Source organism: Melampsora larici-populina, assembly GCF_000204055.1.
Source record: "Melampsora larici-populina 98AG31 unplaced genomic scaffold MELLAscaffold_17, whole genome shotgun sequence".
Taxonomy (NCBI): domain Eukaryota; kingdom Fungi; phylum Basidiomycota; class Pucciniomycetes; order Pucciniales; family Melampsoraceae; genus Melampsora; species Melampsora laricis-populina.
In genome coordinates, this window is record NW_006768781.1 from 920,387 (window position 1) to 945,553 (window position 25,167).

The window sequence follows — 25,167 nt, forward strand, 5'->3', positions numbered from 1 at the left end:
GTCCAGGACCATGTCAGATCAGGTATCTCTAGCGCGTTAATCCGAAAGTCGGTGAGTGTTCGCTTCGTGGATGCCACTGACAGATGTGATGAAGTTGGGGCATAAAAAACACGTCAGCCAAGCGTGACTGAGAAGCGATTGTGGGTTGAACTATACAATACACACCTTCCTCCTTTTTCTCCGTTTCCTTTGCCCTATCATTAAACTCCTTGAATTGGGCACCCCAGCCATTCCTAACACGAGTACTACTACCTGGGCCAGTCCGATCTCGATCAGACCTGTCTGTACCACCACCGGAAGCGTTTGCTCTGGGACCACGGTTGGAATGTCTGTGGTCATCGAATTTCGAATCACGGCCATTTCGACGTCCACCACGGCCATTACGGTCTCCTGAGAGAGGCAGGTTTGAATACCGGCCGCCACCTCCGTTGCGCCGATCGCCATGGCTTGCTTTGTTGTGACCGCCCATTGTTGGTAAGTTTGAGATACTCCGAGATGAGCGGTTGGCGCCCCCACCCATACGATCATGATTAGAGCTAGTGCGTGGTCCATTACCCCCGTAATTGGACGAGTGATCGTCATAACGGCCATTCGGACCATTGTTACCGACAGAACGACCGCGTGCGCCAGAGGCGTGACGATCTCCGCGATTTGCTGACCCGTGCATGTTGTTTGAGGGGCCGCGGCCACCTCTAGAGCCTCCAGAATTATCGCCACCGTAATCGCTACCCCGATCACGAGGTGCGCGACCTCCACCACCATTCGGACCACCGCCTCGGAATCCACCACGGTTTGTTCGATTGCCGTTACCCGTTTGGCCAGGTCTGGTGTCATCATGAGCTCCGTAATTGTCATTAGGATGAGATAGTTGGCCAGACGAGTATCCTGCACTGGGATCATGTCCAAATGCGTTGTTGTTCATCCTCATTGAATCATTGGATCCGTGTTGGCCGGGATTTAGACGAGTGTGATCATTGGGATTGTTAGGATTGAAATTCGGTCCATGATGTGGACCGGAGTGATTCGGAAAGTGAGGTTCGTTGGTACCCGCATTGTTATTGTTTGGATTAAAGATTGGCGCGTTTGGTTGATAATGTTGAGCAGGTGAGCCGTGCTGAGGTTGATGATGGGGCGGTAAAGGATGTGAGACGTGGGCAGGGATATGAGAAGGATGGGAAGTCTCAAAATGAGGAGCTCCACTGCCATCAAATGATCCTGGATTACCCAAGTTTAAACGGATAGGTGAGTTATTACCAAAAGCACCACCACTGACTCTAGGACCACGTCCGCCACCAAATCCACCACGATTATTGCCAGTGTTAGATCCCATGCGAAGCGGTGTCGGTGTGGAATTGTTCATCGGATTCTGGTTCCTGAGAGGTGGAAGGGCCTGTGGCGGTGCGTTGTGAGGTGGCACTTGATTAGATGGATAAACATGAGACTGTTGTGTATTGGGGGCAGAATAGGCGTTCCCGCCTGCACCAGCCTCATATCTTGGTCTTTTGTAAGGCGGGGGAGCAACACTGCCAGGAGAACCTTGTAGAGCACCCGTGTTAGGTTGGCCAGTAGCGTAACCAGTATATGGATTTGCTGGAATATTAGGATTGTTCGCATTAGGATATTGAGGGGTTTGAGGATGATAAGCTATATTTCCGGGCGGGCCCTGGTTAGAAGTCGAAGAAACGGCGTAAGTTGGGAAAGGTGTGTGTTGTGTATGGGGATTAGCAGGGAGTTGATTAGAAACGGGTTGGTGAGAGTAGGGCTGATAAGCCTGACCAACCTAAATTGACGTAAAGTGAAAAGATGCATGTCATCAGCACTGGAGAATGTAGCAAAGGTTATGATGAGAACCCCAACAAGAACATTGAAGTCTTCTAAACTCACCTTAGGAGGTTGCTGGGGACCTGCTGGCGCACCGTATCCGTAGTTCGGAAAAGCTGGATGCTGAGGTTGGTGCTGTAGAGGTTGTTGGTGCTGATGCGGCTGTTGTGGCTGTTGTGTTTGCTGCTGAGGATTTGCAGGGAGCTGAGGAGGATAGACATAAGGTCCAGCCACCGGTGCGATGGGAGCTGCATACGAAGGTGCAGCCTGCTGAGACGGATAGCTGGGATATTGGCCATAAGGCGTGGACGCTGCTCCGGTGAATTGGTTATACTGGTAAGGCTGAGATGTAGCAGGATGCGAGTTCGCTGAAGACTGTTGAGGTTGGTATTGGGGATTGTTGGACACAGCGGCTGGGTTTGGTGCTCCAGAAGACGCAGGCTGTGGGGGAGGTGCACCTGAAGGAAGAGGTGGGTAAGATAATGAAGGGGGGGCTTTAGAGGGTGAAAAAAGTTGATTCAATGACAAGAAAAGCGAGCGAGAGAGATCGGGCGACTGAAAAGAAAAGATGGATGAGCCGCATTACCTGGAACTGATGAAGGAAAACAAGATACGAATCAGTTTTTGTCGTTCAAGAGGATTGTGGGTAGGATCAGATTCGATAGAAAGCAGCGAGACAGATAGTCTTACGATTGGGATTAGTAGGTCCAGATCCAGAGTAACCTTGATAATTTCGTTTCATGACTTGGACGAGATTAACTCAATCGTACTGAGCGTTAAAGGTGTGATCGATGGCCAATGGCAAAGGGAAGGAGAAATTGATACAGAGGGTAAACAGGCAACTTGACGAAAACACTCAGCATACACTCTTTCACATACCTGTAAAAGTTCTTTTTCACTCGCCTGTCACGCGAAATAACAGGTGAACTACATATGCCGTGAAATTACATTCAAACCAAAAAATGAGGAGTCAAGTTTCAAGGATGAGGTCGTCAGTGTCTTCAAGTGCTCAACATTTGGGACGTCAGATCAAGTAATGGACTGGGTATTCTCATCAGCTCTCATCAGCTCCCCGAATGCGGTGCGTCAAGCTCCAAAACGAGGAGGGAAAGGACGAGGGAAGAAGGAGAATTAGGATTCGGAGCCACCTGGGCGATGTCTTTGTGCATACACTCAACTTCACCGTCAGACCGGTCACCAGCTTATACTGTCGCAGACACCTTGCTCCGGTTTGACTGGTCATGAAGAAACATCGAACATCTCGTTGGCACATTCTTCGGGGAACACGTCACTTACGAAAAAATGCACTATAAAAGCCGATCACAGGCGCAGCTCTCTTGGTTCTTCCCTCTTCAATCCTACATCAGACATCACACATTCATTAATATCTACTGATTTTGTTCATACGGTTTAAAAAATTATCCATTAGTTTTCCAAAGCTTACTATTAATCTCTTCTCAAGATCTTGCAATAACATTCACATTTGGTCGTTTGTTTCATTGTTAACGTCCTACCTGTCTCTTCTGTTTCTTCAATCCAGGCTCCAGCAATAGGATGTCACCAGCCTTGAAACCAACCAAACTGAGTATATTGGCAGTATGCGCCTTGTTATTCACTTTAGTGAAATCGCAATCCGGAGATGACAAAGTGAGTGAGTTCGCTGTGAGACCACATAAGAAATCACTGCTCAATAGTTACCATGATATTTGAACAGGCCATTTGTATGGATAATCGGGTATTGGCATGGATCACCCCCAATAATTTGGTTTATGGACCAAATGAATCTAGAGATCGCGCACATGGACCATGTTACTGTCATCCGAGTCCAAAGTTTAATAATTTCTCACAACCCAGTTGTCCAGAAGATCAAGGATTCGGTGGTGTAGGATTTGTTTATTGTTCTAAAAATCAAGAATGTGATTATACTACTCAACCTGATAATCCTACTTATTCTGATTATAGTGAGACTCAAGATTCTCATTCTACCAGGCTTTCTCATCAATTCTCGGCTTTGATGACTTTGTGTTTGTTTTTTGGGTTTCTTGGATCTCTTTTGTTGCTTTGATATCTATTTGTGTTCTCATGTTTAGCGGCTTTTCTAGTGGTAGCTAGATAATCTTTTCTTCTTTTGAAATTCATTTACAGTCAATTGCACAAAGCTTGGAAAGAATTCCGCGCCAATTTGCTCAAATTTGGCGGGCAAATGTTTCCAAGCTTTCTGAAATTGACTGTACTAAAAAATATCAATTGTGTCTTTTAGTTTTACCCACCCTAGGTTTTTTGCTGTTATACTTACAATAATTGACAAAGCAGTCCATGAGTCTTGGACTGATGGCTTATCTTTCCTAGAGCTGAGAAAGCACTACAAAACAGGGGGGCTTCCTGAGAACAGCCACTTTGTCCACGGTTGTTCCGCATAAAAGGAAGTGACCCCTTTGACCATGTGGAAAACATAAAATCCACACGTATATACATATTTGATTCTTTGATTCCAGGCTCTAGCATCTCAAGTCTGCAAAGAAAACACAAAATGTTGTAAGGATCCACGAGGATCCAGTCATCGACCCATTTGGATGATGGGATGACGTCTTCACCGCGAGCCGATATTTGTCGTCGAGATCCTCTTCGAGCGAAAGAATCTGCAATTCAAATCGCTGACGTCAATGCCTCGACTAAAATGTGGGAAGAGAGTGCACTCAATTGATCAAATCACGAGTGTAACGCTGTATCTGTCGAGCGCTTTCATCCATTTGCAACCCGAGTCCCCGACCTCAGTTTTCACATAAAGCGACTGCTTTCATCTGGCCCAATATCTTCCCTCATCCGGCTACACTGTGACCAAAGCCTTCTCATCAAACTTTTTGGATAGGATACCTCGTTCTTTCAGACGTGTTATAAGATTGTAAGTCTTTGGACGCTTTTATTCCAAAAATCACGCAGGACCCATTATATTCGATCGACGAGGGGTTGATGTGAAGCAGCTTACGATGCGTGTCTTTGTTTGATCCTTTGTCAACATTCCAGACCCAACACTTTGCAACCACTCGTTGACCATCAAACCATGTTATCCAACTCGATCGTCAGAAAGCTTGGAGGTCTCATGGCCATCGCGCTCCTTCTGATTGCCTTCGTTCCCTGTGAAGGTTTGTTTATACGTCGAACACAGAGTGGAGCTATTCCAGTGAGCTTTTCATAGCTTGTTTGCATTGAAAGGCTGTAAGTGCTGATTATTGGAATTCCTCTACAATGTGTGACAAATAGGAAAGTGGCACCGAACCCGCCGCCACAACTAGCACTACAACTGTCACGACAACTGGCACAACACCTGGCATGACACCTGGCACCGAAAGTAGCTCACCGACAGGCGCGGATAAGGTGAGTTTATCGGCAGCTGCCGATACGCCTAGATGCTGATGTTATCATACATTCGTTCGTGGTATTCAGGCAGTTTGTCATGGTAAAGACCTCGTCGGACACCTCAACTCGGATGGCGCGTTTTATCTCCCAACAGAAAACTCGACAGATGGCAAAGGCAGCTGCTCCTGTGGCCCACTCACTTCTGAAGGCGGTGCGCAACTTTTACGCTGTGCAGACAATCCTACCAACTTCCCACCCGCGACGGGGACTACAAGTTACGAATGCTCCACGACTTCCGATTGTCCTGCGTAGACGTGAATACCAAGCACATCAGTCATCCAACATACTTACGAGTTCGACTAGCTTTAATGTTCCTTCTTCGGCCGCTTGTTTGAATCTTCGCCCAGCCCACTTTACAGCGCCATACCTGGTGAAAATGTCATAGGCCTCTTACTCGCTGAAGATGATGATAAAGATTCTGGAGAGTCATTGTAAGATCTATATCAATGTATAATAGTTATGAGCTGCTTGAGATCCTACTCAAAGCCAATTGTCTCAAGTGATGGATGAACCGCTATACTTCAAGTCCGATATTCGTTTGCGGATGAGATCGAAGATGAGGGAAAGGTGTGAGCTATGTAGTAAACTTGATGGGTTGCATTGAATTTTAACCTGCCATACCCAAACAGCATCACTTGAGCTTTAGGAACCGGAACCCTCAGCATTGCCAACTCAAACTCCGAGTCAACAACCACTATCTTTGAGGCAATGTGTCATATCACTTTATATCTCTGAGATAAATAACACGTCATTTTTTCTCTTGGTATGTGTGCCACCTATGATATTTTTACATCCTTGTTTTTTCGACTGTAACGCCTTGACAGCCTTCGTCCCGGTAAGTGGTAACAGCAGACCTTGCTTGGTAAGAACAATCGTGTCTCTAGTAATTGATCCAAGAGAATTACATGCGACAGCATTCTTGAGGTACCCTCATTAAGCTTTTGGGTACATGTCGTCGAGATAGGCAGAGAGTAGATTATTAGACTCGACTGCTTGTCAATCTCGACGGCGCTTATCTCAGTCAAACCTACCCGAGTAGCAATAGGCGTTGTTGAAAAATATGAGTGAGAGGAAATATAAACCTGGCGCTGGCGAAGAAGCTTGATGACAAACTAGATGGTACGAAAGTCGAAAGGCTCAATTCCGGTAACCCTCGAGAGCGTCGAAACTGTTTGTTCATTTTGGTGAGCAAAAAGAATGTGTAAACTTAGCAAGAGTCAGATAAAGACAAGAAATTCCAATAACGCTCTTAGTGGGTCACCCGTCCACGAGCCTTCAGGCCAATAACCCAGTAAAGACAGAAAAGTGAATCCAAGTTCCGGTCAGTATTGAGAGAATTTTTGGACAGGTACATGCACACATACGTTCGTATTAGATTGTTGATCCAAGAAAAATAGCCGTGCAGGAGATCAGCACTATGGTTTGATCTAGGGCAAAGCCCATCATGGTAGTGCTAAATGACGAGGGGTACGCCATGCAGTGGATCATCCACGGGATGAAGCGCAGATATGAAAGATGCTCTCTTGGAATTTGTACCCTATGTGTGATTTTCCAAACATGAATGAGAGGGCTCAAACTTACGCTTGCACATAATCTCTCAGAACCAGATTCAAGTCCAATGACCACACTAGTAAGTTTATTGATAGATCCCGACTTCCGGATTAAAGAAGCTATGATTCAGCCTGTTGAAGTCAAACTTGGACAAGAAGATGCACCCCAATTATTGAAGAAACATGTACAAGCCGTCAGTTTTCCATTTTTACCTTCGAGCTGCTGGTCACATTCTTTCGAGTACACTAGGTACTTCTGATTGAATTTGTTCTCGTTACTCATGGTTCTGCAGCGGCGCGAGATGATTACCATTGTAAGCAACCTTGCTGTTAGAATCACCATTGTATGTTTCTGCCCGTGCGATCGGTCTCATGGATCTGATCCTTACTTTCCAATTTATGTAGTGATCGAAATCATCCCACTCACATTGAGAGACGGCCTTTTACAGCCTTTTGCTATACGTGACAGCGCCTAAAGCACCACTGGCGCGTGAGGCGCGTCCTTTTGCGAGGAAAAATGAGCTTTTTTTACAGCAATAGTTAAACCTGACTCCCTCTGGATTCCAAGTGCCAGGATCACTAACAGCACTGGTACATCAAACTGGACTTAGAGGAACATTTGACATTCAATGTCAAAAAGGGCAGATTGAAGATAGGCGAATCAGTCTTTTTATGTTGAGCAATTTGTACCATGCTTTTTCTGAGCGCTGGACATCTTATTGACCAGATCAACGGGGGACATGGACCTTGCACAGTCATAAAAAACACAAGGAACTATTTAATTCTTTCTTATCGGTTGAAATTTTTTAGGTCCTCCTGACTCCCTGCCCCCCTCCCTTGTTGCCTTCCGATTCATTGTTTTACTTTCATGCTGGATTTATCTTATTTTCCCAATTTTTCTGAAGAAATTGTTTGTTTTTCAGGTTTTTTTGTTTACCATGCATCTTTAAACATGTGGTGCGGGTTTTTCCATACAATTATTCGTTGTCGATTTTGCTTCAAAAACTTTTTTGAGTATATCTTTGACTATGATTGTTATGTTCTGTTGTTTAGATTTTTGTGGGTATTAAGCCGCTATCCACCTCGCAGGGTGTTTTCAAAATTGCTCACAACAATAAAATTACCGTGTATCTTCGTCCCAACTTGCCAAGTGGCATTCACACCAAACACACTTGTTCAGTCTTTTTTGGTAGATGCAAGTGATCATATTTGAACTCGTTTCGGGGGTCTCGCATGGGTTTTTAGGCGTCGAGTATCCTTGAGCGGTGTGTTGGGACGTCTTGAGAATTCTGCTCGGCTTGGACCCCCTTTGCGGGAATCGAGGGAGTGATCTTCTCATGTGTAGTGTTCCCACTTCTCTTACACCGGGACAGAGCAACGTGGACGTGGTTTGTTGACAAATTATAATTGTACAATAGCAGGGGCTGACTTCCGCACGCGTTACAGTCTTACTCCATCCACACGCCAATCTAAATGTATCCACTTATATATATTTCATCAATTTTGTTCTCCTACTTGTATATCTTCTCGAATCCTCGGGGGGTCTGAGCTTTCTATTGCAGCCAGCTCTATAGCATCCTGGTCGAAAGGCTCTCGATGGCAAGCCGCAATAATGTCGACATATGAAAATCGCAATTATGCGATGGGCTTGAAAGTGCACGGTGTGAAAATGGCATCACGTTTGGAGCAGTGATCAAGGAGAATCCTATAGTCTCACCAATCGGTGCTTGCCTCTGGTTTAGCTGGTCACTTGTCAAGTCGCGCTCCTGAGTCTTATCCCTTCGTAGCAGGGGCACGGGAAGATTTATCTTGGTTGGCTTTCTTAAGGACTCGTAACGTCTGTTATATATATAATGTTGAATACATGGACCACCACAAAAGTACATAGTTTAGGAATCCGCTTGTCATCCCTTCATTTATATCCGTACATAGCACCTCATCATTTCCTCAAAGCTCGAACCCCCTCAACATCTTGTTTATATCGCGATTCCCACTTGCGCTGGAGATCATCATATTGCAGCGTACCTACCAAAGCTCAGCTCGGGTGTGGAAATACGACCATCGGTACGTCATCATTTTTTCAAGTAGCAAACTCACATTGATCTTACGTCAGCGCGATAGGGCGCATCAGACTTGATGGACTGACTCTTTTCGCATAATCTTCGGGACGTCTCAATTATGTAGGTGCATATATTTTAATACGGTACGTCTGTCTCAGTTTTGAACTCGTATACCGAATGCTTCTGACGTCCACGATGTTTTCTACTTGGATGGAATAACAGGCTAGCCCAGTTGGGGCTCAAAAAGGTACACGGGGTTCCCGGAGACTCCAAGTAAGTCTCACTGTAGAACTTCCCGATAATGCCCTTTGGCGAGTTCACCTCAACTCAATCTTTGGTCACGAAGTTTGCGATTTTTGGATCTCATTGAGGATCACCCAGATTTAGACTGGGTAGGATGTTGCAATGAGTTAAATGCAAGTTATGCGGCGGATGGATACGCTCGTGTTTCAAAAGGTCTGGATTATGCGAGCCCATCCTTCCATTTCTCTGATGGCCACAAACGCTTTCGGACAACTTACAGGCTGCTTTCATCATTCTGTATCCAGCTGGCATTGGATGTCTTGCCACCACCTTTGGGGTTGGAGAACTTTCGGCAATCAATGGGATCGGTTGGTTCACCCGGTTTTGTATCTTTCCACACAGACAATCAGAACGTCGTGTTGGTGATGTAAATGTGGATTAGACTGATCTTCCTTATATTCCTTGCATCTTAGCGGGGGCATACGCAGAGCAAATTCCAATTCTACACATTGTCGGCGTTCCACCAACGGCCCTTCAAGCGAAAACTCCAGTGGTGCATCACTCCATGGGCGACGGAAGTAAGCCTGTACATAACAATAGACGATCTAACGTACTCATTTCTAATGTCGCAACATCACAATTCTCCATCTTGATCAACATAGAGTTCGACACCTATGCGAAGATTTCGGATTTTGTTACTTGTGCATCCTCACTTCTCACTTGCCCAGAGAAGGCACCTGATGAGATCGACCGACTGTTGAAAGCCGCGCTTACTGAATGTCGGCCAGTCTACCTGAATTTACCTAGCAACCTGATTGATGAAAAAGTCCCAGCCTTCAACTTGCAAACGGATCTGAGGCAAAAGATCGTCGAAGAGTCAGAACTTACACCCGGATCGAATTCGGTTCACGATTTACTTGATCAGATCAGTGGATTATTCCTCAAATCTGAAAACCCCATTGTCTTGGTACGCGTTCGGTGTCTTTAAATTCATACGCGCAAGTTGTTGAATAAAGCCTTTGAAAACGGGTTGATACTCATCATAACATATTTCAAAACGCCAGCTCGACGGGAAATGCGACCCCTTCAAAATCTCAACTGAGGCGATCAAACTAGCCGAATCAATTCAGGTACCTGTCTTTACCACTTACATGGCCAAGACAGCTATAGGATCGAATCATTCAATGTTCGGAGGTTTGTACAAAGGCAGTCTCTCGGAACCCCACATCCTGGAACAAGTCGAAACCTCAGACATGGTCATCTGGATTGGGCCCGTTGTTTCTGATTGTACGCATCCCTCTAGACAAATTGATAAAATGTCATTCATTTCAGGCCCTGAGCTATTGCATAACGCTGATTATGTTTTGATGTAGTCAATACCGCAAGCTTTTCCTTTAAATTCAAGCCTTCTACGCACGTCGAGTTGCACGCTTCACACACTGTTATCGGAGACAAGCAGTACTCGTCCATCGGAGACAAGCAGTACTCGTCCATCGGATTCAGAAATCTTTTGCCTCTGCTCACTCAGCGACTCTCGTCCTTGCCTCGTAAACAAACAAGACCCATTCGCGATTACAAGCCACCGAGAGAACTTCCCAACCAAAGTTCAAGCAACAACATGATCAGTCAAGCCGAGTTTTGGCCTCTTTGGGCCGAGAATTTTTTTAAGCCTGGTGATATCATTTTGGGTGAAGCTGGTACCAGTATGTTTGGCTTACTTGATGTGAAACTTCCGGACGGCGCCCGGTACTTATGTCAGATGCTGTGGGCTAGTATTGGTCAGTTTGGAAAGACATAGATCTCGCTTCTTTCTGCGGAAGACCCGAAATGCTAACATTTTTGTTCCATTTGATCAAACTTACTTTATCAACATTAATTCAGGTTGGTCTACCGGAGCCTGTTTAGGCGCGGCACAAGCAGCGGAGGAAGAGGGCAAACGCACAATCTTGTTCATTGGAGATGGTAGCCTGTTGAGTTTGTTCCCATTCCTTCAAATTTCGTGAAGTTTCACTGACGGGCGATCATTCCCAATATAACATTGGTTAAATGGCGACAAATTCAAGTCAAATATCTGTCCAAGAGATCAGTACCATGATAAGGGCTGGGGTGAAGCCTATTATTGTAGTACTCAACAATGATGGATATGTGGTAGAAAGACTCATCCATGGGATGACGCGAAAATATGTCAGTCAGATAGATCTCGTCAAAAGCTCTCATTACAGTCTCTCTTTCAACTTAAACTGAACCTATTTCACTGGAATTGAATGTTGAACCTTCAGAATGAAATTCAACCCTGGAAATGGACGGGAATATTAGATTTATTCAATCCTGAAAAGACCACCTCAACGGCTACCTACCTGATAGAAACCCGAGAAGAATTTATACAACTATTAAGAAATTCAGATTTTCAAAAAGCCGACAAAATCCAACTGGTAGAAGTCAGGCTTGGAAGGGAAGATGGGCCAGATGGATTGATGAAACAGATAAAGGCCGTGAGTTGCTCTTTACTATGATATTCATGCTTGACTTAATCCTGATAACAATTTTTATGAAATATTATGGTGTGAAGATCAAGGAAACAACCTGGGATTAACATCAGCTCTGAAGGAATGGAACGTTAAAAAATTGTGGCTTGTATGCCATGATGTTGGCATACTATTACTATGTCCCAGGCTATGATTCATCTCAATAGTCTTTATGTGATGTTTATAAGTTTGTACCGAGGGGTTTTGTGCTGATATCTCAACTGTGATTTAATTGTGAAAACCCATGCAATTTTTCAATAATTCATGGTACAGTGTCACACAACACTCTTATACACTATCCTCTACCTTTCAATGAAAACAAAAACAATGAAACACAAAACCCCATACAGCCCATGTTGTTCTTTAAATTCAACCATCCAAGCCCTCTACTAATCTTTGATACCAATTCATCTCACAGAATTTCACTCAAAGGCTGATACACTAACAAAAATTCTGTTCTAGGAGCAAGCCTTCCTTTTCCTGCTTGGTTTTCAGCCAGGCTACTGATATACCAACTCATACAGCCTTGCCTTGACCCGCCTGATTGAGAATAAGGAGCGAAGTGAATTGTGTGTCCACCCTTAATCTTAAATTCACCAAGCTTACAGATTCTTACATTCCAAATCAAAGTAGAAAATTTCAGTTTTCATCTACTCTTCAATCACCACAATTTGTGTACTGGCTTCTTAGGGCACTCAAGACTGATCTTGTATCTGATTCCTTTGGAGTCAGGTTAGCATTTTCACTTCTTTTATTATTTCTCATCAGTTCTTTCATACTTGATTATATGCGTATAGTTCTGTTAGGAGAACCCATGACTGATTTTGTACTCATTCCTTTGGAGCCAGATTATAGCAATCATAAACCACATGCACTTTGGTTCTAGAATTACAAAGTCCCTTGTGCCATCAGACACTCAGTTCCCTCAGTGACATGCATTTGTAGTGAGGACATATCTAAGTCCTTTTCACCCCCAAGAAATGCCAATAATTCATGATTTGACCATACAGATCATGGGATGATGGTCCATGGTCTCAAAGGCACAAAATTACCCAAACATCCATGAGAGTGGGAAATGGGGATAGGAAGGTGAATGTAAGCTTGCATGGAGGATACAGTAGAGTCAAGCCTGGATGTGTGGTATCTTTTTGGAGTTTTGAATGTGTGGACAGAATAGTAAAAGAAATTTTTCAATTTTTCAAGATACAATCTCCAACAAAACTGTCAAAGAGAAGCCCTTACCAGCTTAAAAGTATCTGGTTCCACCTTTGAGACCCACTCACCAACATGGGCATTGAAGACTCAGAAGGGTACCAAATTAACTCCTGATCCAGTCTGCTGGATACAATCAGGTTGGGACCCCAAAAGCACAACTAGTAGACTAACACCTGTATAAGGGTGTGAAAAAGAGGGAATTCCTAAATGTAACTCTACATACACATGTCTCCACAGATGCAGCACACACCCCACAATATGGTCAACTGATGAGGTTGTGTTACTTCCTAAATTAAAATAATTGAATAACTGGGCTGGCAATATTTGAAGATCAAGAAAGCCTTGGATCATCTCCTTGGAGACACAAGCAGTTCAAGGGAGTCTATATCCAAGGATGACTCATAGTTTACAATCTAAGGTATCTCTGGTGGTGGTGCATGCATAACACATGAGCTGCATTACACGCTTCACTGCATGAGAGCTGTAGATCAAGATGTTAGGTAATGTCAAGCTACATACTACATAGTACAGATAGGGCAGGCCCCTGGAGAGTGCTGAGAGATAATACTGACATAACGTTGGTTTTGGATTGTTGACATGCAAATATATCCATACTATCTCATTACACACTGCATTGGTACCAACTACTCTAGCATATTTCAAATCAACTCACTTGCATTATCAAATTAACATCATGCTTGTAAATAAATCCATTCTTGTATCTTCCATATATAAACTAATATTCTCCAGAGCCTCTTGTTGTTTAAACTTTTACCTTGTTTCATTCTTCTCTCAAACACCATTCTTTGTGCCACACTCCAATCTTCTCTTACTCATATCATACTTAGAGTGCCGACAAGCTTTGTGTGTCATTCATCATCTTGTGTGCCTCCCACCCTGAAGGAGTGGCACAATGAACCTTTGAAGTTGCTGTATTCTTGGAAAGCTGTATCCTGCTGATCCATGGGTATAGCTGACAAGAGGATTATTGTCAATGAATGACTTAAGGCCATTCAGCATTGGGCAATGTGAGTATTTTGATTTTATGTAAATTCATGTTTAATCCAATCAAGTGGAGGCTGATATTGCATGTTTTGTTGAATTTGCAGGCAAGGCATCTGATTGGTCTCAGTTTCATGCTTGACAGAGTACTCTTGTTACTCTTTGCAGTTGGATTGGATGGAGGAGGTACTATTGTATAAATATGAGGAAGAATCATATTCAGGAGGACTTTTATCAGATGTATCCTACAGGTTTCTGTATCTACTAACCACCTCTATGTACATTGAACAAATCAAACGTTGAGTCCCCATTATTCTCATGTGGCTTGCTGGTCTCAAATCTGGTGACTAGAAGGCACATTTCAAGCCTCTATTGCAAACAATCCAAAAAACTTCTAAGTCTGACAAAGAGAAGAGATTATTATGCAAATAAGTAGTAGATTTTTCATTAGCACAAAGAAATAGAGTTCTAGAGGAGTACATGGAGATCTTCAATGTCAACCAAGCTGAAGCTATGTCTAGATTACATGGCTTTGAACAGCACTATAAACAGGCTTCTATATATCTGAAAAGGTTTGAAAAGTCATGGCCCACCTTTCCTAAATCCAAAAATGGCTAGATTGGTGGGGCACAGCAGATATTCAAGCCATGCTCTTCCAAGCGTGGAAGCAAAAGTCTCACAAAAATCCTCGATTGGAGAACAAGGACAACAACAAGGACAACAAAAATGGTGGTACCCTTCAACTGCAACTTTGAAATGATGTGCCTTCAACAAAAAATGTGCATTAGTGAAAGCATCATGTGTGGAATGTGCTTTGGTAGATTTTCTATGGAACTTTATTGCCTTTTGCAATGTGAATATCAATTATTTTTGGTTTTTATTCACCAGTGCAAATGAATGTCAGCTCATAACCCACGGTGCTGATACCAGTATTGGTACAACTCTTAGTTTTGGTTCAAAGCTTGGATGGTATCATAAGGAAGTAGGGAGAAGAATTCCCATCACCTACAGAAATTTGCAAAAGAACTGGGAAGAGGTTATTGCAACTGTGGAAATGCCTAAGCCAACAAAACATAGATATGGCCTTGATTATGGACGGGATCCCAGCACAAGTAATGTGGTCATCAATTTATAGGAACACTCAAGAAAAATTCAAACAATTATTAAATCATTAGTCAATTTGAGGTTTTTGGTGCAAGATTTGTATTTTTTCCGTTTTTTCTTTTTTGTTATAGTGTTTTGGTTTCTTTGTCACTTATTATTACATATGTCATCTATGAACTGCAAGATTTACATTAAATTTATTGAATTCTATTCAAAAGATTGTATTCAAGAACAAAAGAATAAATTAAAATATATATAAAAATTGAAATTGTGTGTAAATCAAGTTGAAGAATGGTTTTTAGAGTATGGATATTTAATTTGATGGTTCAATAAGGTTATAATATTGAAGGGGGGTCAGCATATTTGTCACCACAGATTTTGATCACAAGAATTGATCAGTGAAGAGTGAAGTTATTAAGGAACAAAGGAAATTCAAGGATGGTAATCAAGCTGGGTATTACAGGTATGAATCATATGTATTGGTCTGATTGATAGGAATGAAGGGTTGCCAAGAGTTTTAGAAGGTTCTGTAGATTTATTCATAAGAATATGTTGATCTACAATGATGTCATAGCAAAAGGAAGTGAACAGGTGTCAAAAATGTTGAAATTGGAGGTTTCCAGCTAATCACATATGTTAAATCTTGTCAGATCAAGATGAGTGAGGGTTCAATCATCGTGAAATGTTCCATTTCATGGTGTAAAATGTTTAAATAATTAGTAACGGAGGTGTGGTGAAAATTTTACAAGGCATCAAAGAAAATGGAGTGAACTTTGGATTTTGAGCTTACACACATGTAACAGCATTTACAACCCAAAAAGCTTATTTTGTCAATCTTTACAGCTCAACTATTCATTCATCACACATCATAACTAGTTCATGTGTAAGGCTTGGACCCGGCACCAGGACCACCTGAGAGGGCCCGGGTTGGGCTCAGGCTCGGGCTTTTCCGGCCTTGAATATTTCCTCTTGGGCCTCAGAGCGGTGTGCTCTTGGGCCAGCCAAAAGCGCTAAAATGCAGGGTTTGGTGGGTTTGGTGGCGATTTAAGATGATTACAGAGGCTCAGAAAGTGGAAAAGGGACCCATAGAGGGAAAAGAAGGGCTTTCAATGGCCGCATTGGCAAATTTAATGCGGCTAAAATCACCAATCTCCTTGTTGCTATGGCCCACAAGCAATTTTTTAATATATTTGGGCTGGGCAGCAAAAAAAAGAGGGCCTGAGTTGGCTTGGATTCTGGAGGCCGGGTCGGGCTGGGTCCAAGCCTTAGTCATGTGACATCATAGATTGATTGGAATCACAGGATCTTCAAAACTAGCCATAGTAATCACAAATTGAACCACTTCATAAAAAACTCAAAATCTTAAGAATGGTTTTTAAGGGTGAATATTAGGAAAAAATCACCTGTACTGATCATAAGACAATCTATAGAATAATCTAATGGCATAAATCACATGCTTCACAGCATTAATGACATCATACAACAGTAATTTATTAATCATAAGATTGCATCAGAGGGGTTTTGTGGGGGGTTTTCAGTGGGTTTTGAGAATTGTTGACCGTGGTGGAAGGTTGTAAGAAAGATATTGATTGTGAATAGTGTTTTGGGGGGGCTTTTCCCCCCTTTTCTGCATCTTATAATAGATTTGTAGTGTCATTCACCATGATCAACTTACCACATTTGTACAAGCTCCACTTAAATCTGCTCTTTCATAGTAAGCGGAAATTTACTTTACATGTCTTAAAGGCTACAGGTCTAGTCTGGAATACCACTAACAACAAGTATTACTTATAATTGACTCATTTTATCCCTTTTTTGCTTTAAAAACTGGGAATAATACATGTAAAGTATTGAGAAACATTTCTCTGGTGCTCTTATCAGTTTCTCTGTTATCACAAAGCGGTCAGCAAGCACCCTTGTGCTGATTTCTTTGAGGAAGGCAGTCTTAGACAACTTCTTCTGGTTATGTACTTGTAGATTTACCCTGCTTATGTGTTGTAAAGCTCTGGTTGAGCTTTAAATACTACACCAATGCACTCCTAGGAGTTGGCCAAAAGCACAAGGGACTAGGTTTCCCAACGGGCTCTCAAAACCTCATTTGGCATCTTGTGACGATGTACTGATTGTACTCCAAAAGGTACAACAATTGGCACAAAAAACCACTGTTGGCAGTCTTCAAAACTCAAATCCCTTCCAGCACTTTATGGACCTCTTTGGAGTAAACACCTCAAAGTCAATGGTACTTGATTTCACCACTTAATCATGTGCCATTTTAATGGGCAATTTTGGGCCAAACTCACCAAAGGAAACAAACTTGATTCTGTTTTGTTATGAAGCCAGGGCATCTTTCACAGAGCCATTGAAGAAAAAGAGAATCACTACTTCATCTTTGACAAAATGCCTTCTGTGGATGCCTTCTTCAAAGATTTTCTGGCTGATGATTGACCCATTAGACCTCTATTTGCAATTTCACTGTGCAAGACAGTCACTTGCTTGAGAAACATCAAAGAACATCATTGTTCCTGTAATGATTCACTAGCAGTTTTACATGTATACTCAAAGACATCTAATAACAGTGAAATTGCAGATGCAGATATTTTGATAGGAAAATGGACAACCGCTCCCCTAAGTGAAACAGCTGTTTACCAAAAGTGCCATCCAGAGTCTATCCAGGGATCTGCTGATCCAGACAGATACTTGGCAAACATCAAGGGTAATTTCATGTTGGAGCTTCCTATTGACTTAAATTCTGCCCCTTTGCATTTATATTTCCATCTAGATGATGTTGTTGAATGGCCAGCCCCATTTAATTTTGGTGAACTTGAATACAAGATATGGGGATTATGGCAAGGGGTTCATTATTTGTGTTGTGGTGCATGCATTCAAGGTGTTATGGGAGTGTGGCACTACAACAAGCTGGATAACAGTGATTTTGCTCAACTGATTGAGCACAACTTGATGGCTGTATCCCAAATACCTGGTGGGTTTGTTACACAAGAATACCCTTCCAGGACATGATACAACAAACAGCAAATGTGATTCAACAATTCATGAAGAACTTTCCAACCAAAACCTTCACCATACCTTTCAGCATTCCAACAAAAAAAATGCCCTTCTGCTCGCTCAAAAAACACGAGCACGCTACACTCCAATGGCTCTCTCTCGGTGCTCGTGCTTCAATTGTTTGAAACCGACTAAGAAGCCCCTTTAAATCGCTTGCGATGGGACATAGCACCGTAAATGTTCCTTGAGGAATTACATACAATAGCGCCAGGGGCTGACTTCCGCACGCGTTGCAGTTTCGCCTCACCTGAATGTTAAGAGCTTCATAATACACCAGGCCAGAGATCATGCTGGCCTAGCAGAAGGGTCACTCTGCGAACAAATAATGTGAACGCCGCTAACATCTAAGTATAGGGAGGTATGGAGTCATGAACGGTGGTCTTGAAAGCGGAGCGGTATCACATTTGGCGCCTACCGTTGAGGAGAATGCTATATTTCCAGATCGCGTTTCTCAAGTCTCACCCTTCATACCGGGGTAAGGGAGGAGGGATGTATATTGGTTGGCCACCCTTTACATTTGACTCACTGACGCCCCTTGCTCAACCTATACTTCACAACTTTGTAAACTGTCATATTCGTTGGAGGTTGTGTACAAGTGGAGGGTCGCTCTATATTGCACCTGACTGTAGTTGATAGACTATCTTGTAGGCTGATTTTAGTCACCAAATGACGAGGGCCAATGTACGCCTTACATAGCTCATTTCCTTTGATGCTCGATTGAGAATCTAAGAAGGGGCTGTTTGCCATTCTCAGTGCTGGGGATATATAACATCTTGAGTTCAAGGATCACCTGCAAGTCAACTTCATATCGCCCTAGAAGTTTCTATCGTCCGTCCAAGATATTATCAAATCATTCCCTCAAAACTTCAAACTACTCATCCTTCAATCATTTCATTCGATTACTTTTACCCACTTGAACTGTATACCACATTTCAGTATGCCTACCAATTCGCTGCTCAGTCATGAAGATACAACTATTGGTGAGCTTCTTATCCAACAGCCTCTAATCGATCGTACATCAGCGCGACAGGGCTCATCCGACTCTATGTACTGACCCTTTTCTGACAATCCTCGCGACGTCCCATTGTATAGGGGCATATATTTTGATACGGTAAGCCCATCCATGTTATCGAGCTCGTGGACCGAACTCTTCTGACGATCTCTATACTTAATGGGTCAATAGGCTGGCCCAACTGGGCATCAAGCAAGTCCATGGCGTTCCAGGGGACTTCAAGTAAGTTTCAATGTGGACCTTCCCAAAAAGACTCGTGGGCGACAGGTTGACCCAATTTTTGGTCACAAAGTCTCCGATTTTTGGATCTCATTGAAGATCACCCAGATTTGGATTGGGTAGGGTGTTGCAATGAGCTGAATGCAAGTTACGCCGCGGATGGGTACGCTCGCGTCTCAAAAGGTTTGAATCATGCAAACGCATGTTTTCACTTTTTTCTTCCGCGTTCGATTTTATTTCTCGTCTCACTCTTACCATCACCATTCTGTATTCAGCTGGCATTGGATGTCTGGTTACCACTTACGGGGTTGGAGAGCTTTCAGCGCTCAATGGCGTAGGTTAGTTAACTCAGTCTTAATCTTTCGCTGCTCCAAACATTCAGTACAACATCACCTCAGCGTTGCGTATGTGTAGTAGGCTGATCCTTTTCGTATCAATTTCTTCTTAGCGGGAGCATACGCGGAACAAGTTCCAATCCTGCACATTGCCGGAATCCCCTCGTCAAAAATGCAAGAGAACAAAGCGATTGTGCATCATTCTCTGGGTGACAGCAGTGAGTCTTAGGTACTGGTGCTATGTCGTCATCTCTAATTTCACTCCATTTTGGCCGTCTCATCTCATCAAAATAGACTTCGACACATACGCGAAAATATCGGATTTCGTGACTTGTGCTTCTTCGGCTCTCAAGACCCCAAAGGATGCCCCTGATGAGATCGATAGACTTTTGAAAGCCGCGCTCACCGAATGTAGACCAGTTTACCTGAGTCTACCTCCCAACCTGGTTGATGCCAAGATTCCAGCTTCCAACTTGAAAATCGATCTGAGGCAAAAGGTTCATGAAGAGTTACAACTTCAAATCAACCCGAAGTTGGTTCCCGAGGTCCTTGCTCAGATCAGTGAATTATATCTGAAAGCTAAGAAGCCAATGATCTTGGTGCGTGTTTAGGCTTTCTCATGTCCTTTCCGCGAGTCTTGAGACGGATTGATACTCACCATGTCACATTCCCAAAACAACAGCTTGACAGAGGATGCGATGCCTTCAAAGTATCAACCGAGGTCATTAAACTGGCCGAATCAATTCAGATCCCTGTCTATACCACCTTAATGGCCAAAACTGCTATCGGAGTACATCATCCACTCTTTGGGGGATTGTACAAAGGCGGTTCGTCTGATATACACATCAAAGAGTATGTTGAGAGCTCAGATATGGTAATTTGGATCGGTACTGTTGCTTCTGATAGTGTGTATTACTTCATATTATTGTCTTGGAATGTTGAGTCTTTCCGTAGTCCTGACCACATCTCATCTAGGGAACACCTCGAGCGTTTCCTTCAACTTCAAGGCCTCAGAAAAAATCGAGTTACACGCTTCACATACTGTCGTTCGAGCCAAGGAATATCCGAGCATTGGATTCCGAACCTTACTCCCTCTGCTCACTCAGCGACTTTCCTCTTTACCTCACAAACAAAAGAGACAAATTCGCGACTCCAACCCACCTGCGAAGATTGCGAAGCAGGTGTCCATGAATGAAATGATCACTCAAGCCGAGTTTTGGCCTCTTTGGGCTGAAAACTTTTTTGAGCCTAATGATATCGTTATAGGTGAATCTGGCACTGCTTCGTTCGCCTTACAGGACGTGGACTTTCCGGATGGAGCCCAGTTAGTATGCCAGATGCTATGGGCTAGTATTGGTCAGTTCGAAAAGATATCAATCTCCTCCTCTTCAAGACGAAGTATTGCTCGCTCTATGTTTCATTTTCAATATACTCACCTCATTGATCCTTGGTTCAGGTTGGTCTACTGGAGCCTGTTTGGGAATGGCTCAAGCTGCACAAGAGCAGGGTAAACGTACAATCTTGTTCATCGGTGACGGCAGCCTGTTGAGTTGATCTCTTTTGCTCTTATCTATAACTCTATGCTCGGACTCGAGCTGATGTGCATTCATTTTTTACTTCATTGATCCGTGTTGACGATGTAATCCAGTCAAGTCTCCGTCCAAGAGATTAGTACTATGATACGGGCTGGAGTGAAGCCAATCATTGTAGTCATCAACAATGATGGATACGTGATAGAGAGGTTTATCCATGGCATGGAGCGTAAATATGTCAGTCAACTGGATCTCATGAAACCCATGTGCTTTTTCCTTTGCTAACATTGTCCACTGAATCCATCTACTCGAACTTTCATAACCTGCCCAGAATGATATCCAACCTTGGAAATGGACAGGAATCTTAGATCTCTTTGACCCTGAAAACACTACCCCAAAGGCTAATTATACGGCCGAAACTAGAAAAGAATTTATGGATTTGTTCAAGAACCCTGAATTTCGAAAAGCTGATAGAATTCAACTTGTTGAGGCTAAACTCGGCAGAGAAGATGCACCAGACGGCTTAATTCAGTGTATCAAAGCCGTAAGTTTTTCTACACTACTAGATTTTTGATTTGAGTAGTCTTGATACTTTTTTGTTGACGCTACATGTTATCCGCATCCACCCATCCTGGTATGAAGCTTCGCGAAAAATGGGAGTGAAACTCGGCTGGGAAACCAGGAGCCCATACTGGACCCATCTATATCTTGTCCCTTCACACTTGCTCTTACTCTTTTAAACTATTCCTCTCTCAAGCTTTGAGTATTGAGCATCCTTGAAGTCGCGGCAGTGTTCTCCCCAAAATCAACCGCAAGGGCGCAAAAGTCCTCACATCAGACTGTCCTGATTGATCCATTGGTATCTCACATTTCTTGACAAGGTTTTTGACACAAATCGAAATATACTCCAAAATCTTGTTAAAATGAAATTGGTGAAATATATTCCAAACTTGTTAAAATGGAATTTATGACAAAGACCCAATAAATCCAGGAAAATTCTTGTGAGGAAGTCAGGCAAGATTTCCCCCCCAAACATATGGTTCACATAAAGGGATGAGGAAGTCAAACCATCCTCAGATAATTTAGCTCATGCTTGAAAAAAAATCAAATTGAAATTCCAGGAAAACATCTAAAGTTACAACAACATCCCAAAGCCTTAAACCCGAGATGCAGGGGCTGATGCTTTCAAAACCCATGAGTATACTCGAGGTTCTGAAGAAATTTACTTCATCAAAACTATAAGTGCCTAAAATCACAACCGTACCTGAGATTCCGATTAACCTTGGGAAGAGGGGATGAATATCAGGCTTGTGTTTGTGGTATGGGTCTGCTAACGGTACCAGACTAACAATTATAATTCATATGCCAGTAAAGGCTCAGTTGTGATCTATGGGGCCTTGAACTTTGTGGCAAGTCAAAAATTACTAAGTGGGTTCAGTCATGAGCCCGGTATGCTCTTCTAAGGCGTAGTCATCTAGTAAAGTTCCTTTTGAGCTCCAATGAAGTTCCACTCATGAAAAACTGCTAACTTGGTTCCTGGCTTGACCCATAGCTGTAAACAGCCTCAAGTCACATTAGCTTTCTATTCTATTAAAATCATTACACCACAGAAAGAAATGGGCAAAAATCATTAGACCTGTTCATATTTCATCAAGTATAATTCTATGAGAGCTTGAAAGGTACTTATCCAGATAACTAACCCTTATACATAGAAGTAGTTTGGGGTCCTGTTCATCCCTAGTAAATGTGGCAGCCAATTGAACTTTAGAATACCTTCTTCAGTGTATCACTTTTAAAAGAATTAAGAGTGGATCTGTCCTATCTGGAGATTCAAGATTCATTAAAAAAAGGTTTGTGAGAATTTTCACACTTTCACAATTAAGTTCTATGAACTTTGACAATTGGGCCCCATGTTAATGTTCAATTGATGATGGAAAGGTATGGACATGTATCATTTAAGCTCCTATGTATGAAAACTCATAAGTTTTTGTCTTTCATAAAAACAACCAAGATTTTGAGACATGCAACTAGGGCTTTAACCCCTTTCTTGACCTAGGCAGCAGGCTCAGATCAGTAGGGTTTTCACTTCTTTGAAATTCGTTCCTTCCTTGAACACTTTTACAATTCCAACTCACACAAGATCTTTTCCAATCACACCTTTTCTGATGCTGATTCTCTATCACAGTGCAGAACTGTTTCATTTTGGATCTCTAGGTCATCTCAACTTGAGATGTATGTACAAGTCTTTCTAAGTTTGCTTTGATATAACAGGTGATTCAGGGGTTCTAATCCACAGCATCTGGGTGAATTTGTATTTACTTGGAAGCTGTGCTAAATGTTACACAAGGCCGGAGATTACTGACTCGCCAAGGGCAAGGGCTTGAAGGATGGGGAGCCATGAAGTTAAAAGTGAGTCAAGAATCCGGCCGGTCTTTGCATGTCTCATCTCCATTCTCGAAAAGGGGTTTTGTACATACATAAAGCCATACGTAGGCAGGCTTACCTTAACCTAATGAGATGACATCATACTTGAATTCCCAGATCAAGATGATCAGCGCCCCATGGCGCCTTCTGAGATCCCAAAGTGCTTGATTGGGTAGACTGATGACTAATCCTTTTACATTGGGTTTCCTTTTATAAAACTTGGTCACTACAGTGCTTGTTTCTTTACCTTTCGCATTATCAAAGAACTTACAACCTCAAGCTCAACCTCGAATCAACTTTTTCATCAAACCAACTTTAGTCGATCACATCATGTCAACATCAACATCAGAAGTAAGTCAAAGAACCTATTTTTCACTTGTATTCACATCTCGTTCATTCTAATAAATCAATTTCATCCTTCAGAACGAACCAAACTCAGAAGAATTTCCAACAATCTTAGACCCAAAAACATGTTTACAAAAAGGGCGATGTGAAGTAGGAAACTCTCGAAGACTAAAACCATACAAAATCTATTACGAACTTCATGGAAACTCATCAATCCAAGCTAAAAAGAAAATGATTTTTATAATGGGTTTAAACAATACGTTTTTTTCTTGGTCTAAACAAGTTGAACATTTTGGAAAATTAGATGATCATGTGGTTTTAGTTTTTGATAATCGAGGTGTTGGAAATAGCGAGTAAGTTATGATTTGATTTCTTGATTTTTCAAACATAGATTTCTCTTATTGATTTGGTTTTTCTTTTTGATTCCTCGTTTTGTAAGTGTTGGACCTGAAAGATTTTTTAAAACTTCTGGAATGGCTAAAGATGTGATTGATTTATTAGATTTTATTGGATGGAATCAGTCTAGATCGATTAATGTAATAGGAGTTTCAATGGGAGGTATGATTGCACAAGAATTAGTCAGTTCACTTGTCTAAAATCACTTTTTGGTTTGGATCTCAATTTAAAGCTGAATCGATTTAAACTTCTTCAACGTCAATCTTTAATAGTGTTTACAAATTCCACAAAGAATCGTTTCAGTGGTCTTTACGAGTACTCAGGCAGGTGAATCAAACAGATTACCACCTGTGAGTTGCAATCCGTATATCTCTTTCTTTACCATCCGATTCAATCAAGCCATTAACCTTCTCATCATCAAACGAAGCTAACTCAAGATTTCTTAACTCTATAATTTTGTTTCATGAATCTCATATACGATTCTTTCAGTTAAGTACAACCTTTGGAATCCTACGAATGTTACTCAGTGGAGGTACACCAGAAGAAAGAATTGCCAGGCTAGTGACCAAACTTTTCCCAGCGGTTTGGCTCGATTCAACTGCTTCAGATGGAAGTGGAAAAACAAATCGTCAAGTCAAACAAGAAGAATTAGTTTCCAATTATTACAAACGACGTGAACAACCAACGGCCGGGATCATTGGTCAATTATCTGCAGCTGCCACTCATCTATGTACACCTGAAGTGCTTGGTCGACTTGCCAAAAGTGTGGCACCGGCTAAGTTGGTTGTCTTATCTGGTGCATTAGATCAGGTTATAGATGTTAGTAAAAGTATCACACTTCATGAAAACCTTCCGGGTTCTGAATTGGTTGTGTTGAGGATGCAGGTCATGCTCTTGTCACAAG

The 25,167-nt window shown here is 42.4% G+C and overlaps 6 protein-coding genes across 6 annotated transcripts in view; all 6 read left to right on the forward strand.

The window, feature by feature from the left end:
- Positions 1–3,375: 3,375 nt before the first annotated feature.
- Positions 3,376–3,937, forward strand: MELLADRAFT_106349 (uncharacterized protein; the record flags this gene model as incomplete). The annotated part of the gene is made up of 3 exons (XM_007409733.1): positions 3,376–3,468; positions 3,536–3,845; positions 3,912–3,937. 3 exons carry the CDS (start codon positions 3,376–3,378, stop codon positions 3,935–3,937), a joined length of 429 nt encoding a protein of 142 aa, XP_007409795.1.
- A 658-nt stretch (positions 3,938–4,595) lies between these two features.
- MELLADRAFT_77741 (uncharacterized protein) lies at positions 4,596–5,846 on the forward strand (the record flags this gene model as incomplete). Its single annotated transcript, XM_007409734.1, has 4 exons — positions 4,596–4,723; positions 4,846–5,002; positions 5,083–5,196; positions 5,266–5,846. The coding sequence occupies 3 exons, from the start codon at positions 4,883–4,885 to the stop codon at positions 5,488–5,490; spliced, it is 459 nt and encodes a 152-aa protein (XP_007409796.1).
- Positions 5,847–6,856: 1,010 nt separating this feature from the next.
- MELLADRAFT_106351 (uncharacterized protein) lies at positions 6,857–7,264 on the forward strand (the record flags this gene model as incomplete). Its single annotated transcript, XM_007409735.1, has 2 exons — positions 6,857–6,982; positions 7,082–7,264. 2 exons carry the CDS (start codon positions 6,857–6,859, stop codon positions 7,262–7,264), a joined length of 309 nt encoding a protein of 102 aa, XP_007409797.1.
- A 1,136-nt stretch (positions 7,265–8,400) lies between these two features.
- On the forward strand, positions 8,401–11,684 carry MELLADRAFT_106352 (uncharacterized protein; the record flags this gene model as incomplete). The annotated part of the gene is made up of 14 exons (XM_007409736.1): positions 8,401–8,477; positions 8,809–8,852; positions 8,973–8,991; positions 9,071–9,121; positions 9,195–9,304; positions 9,397–9,459; positions 9,565–9,669; positions 9,754–10,058; positions 10,156–10,378; positions 10,465–10,869; positions 10,973–11,060; positions 11,155–11,275; positions 11,371–11,583; positions 11,661–11,684. 14 exons carry the CDS (start codon positions 8,401–8,403, stop codon positions 11,682–11,684), a joined length of 1,848 nt encoding a protein of 615 aa, XP_007409798.1.
- Positions 11,685–18,937: 7,253 nt separating this feature from the next.
- MELLADRAFT_86255 (uncharacterized protein) lies at positions 18,938–21,761 on the forward strand (the record flags this gene model as incomplete). The annotated part of the gene is made up of 13 exons (XM_007409737.1): positions 18,938–18,980; positions 19,093–19,111; positions 19,184–19,234; positions 19,305–19,414; positions 19,507–19,569; positions 19,680–19,784; positions 19,861–20,165; positions 20,249–20,471; positions 20,542–20,922; positions 21,023–21,110; positions 21,215–21,335; positions 21,430–21,642; positions 21,741–21,761. 13 exons carry the CDS (start codon positions 18,938–18,940, stop codon positions 21,759–21,761), a joined length of 1,743 nt encoding a protein of 580 aa, XP_007409799.1.
- A 1,891-nt stretch (positions 21,762–23,652) lies between these two features.
- Positions 23,653–25,167, forward strand: part of MELLADRAFT_71852 (soluble epoxide hydrolase) — a gene marked incomplete at both ends in the record, with an annotated part of 4,440 nt that continues 2,925 nt past the window's right edge. The window contains 5 exons of the mRNA XM_007409738.1: positions 23,653–23,873; positions 23,946–24,220; positions 24,307–24,445; positions 24,536–24,613; positions 24,753–25,167. Coding sequence (XP_007409800.1) covers positions 23,853–23,873; positions 23,946–24,220; positions 24,307–24,445; positions 24,536–24,613; positions 24,753–25,167 — 928 coding nt within the window. The remainder of the gene's footprint in view (positions 23,874–23,945; positions 24,221–24,306; positions 24,446–24,535; positions 24,614–24,752) is intronic.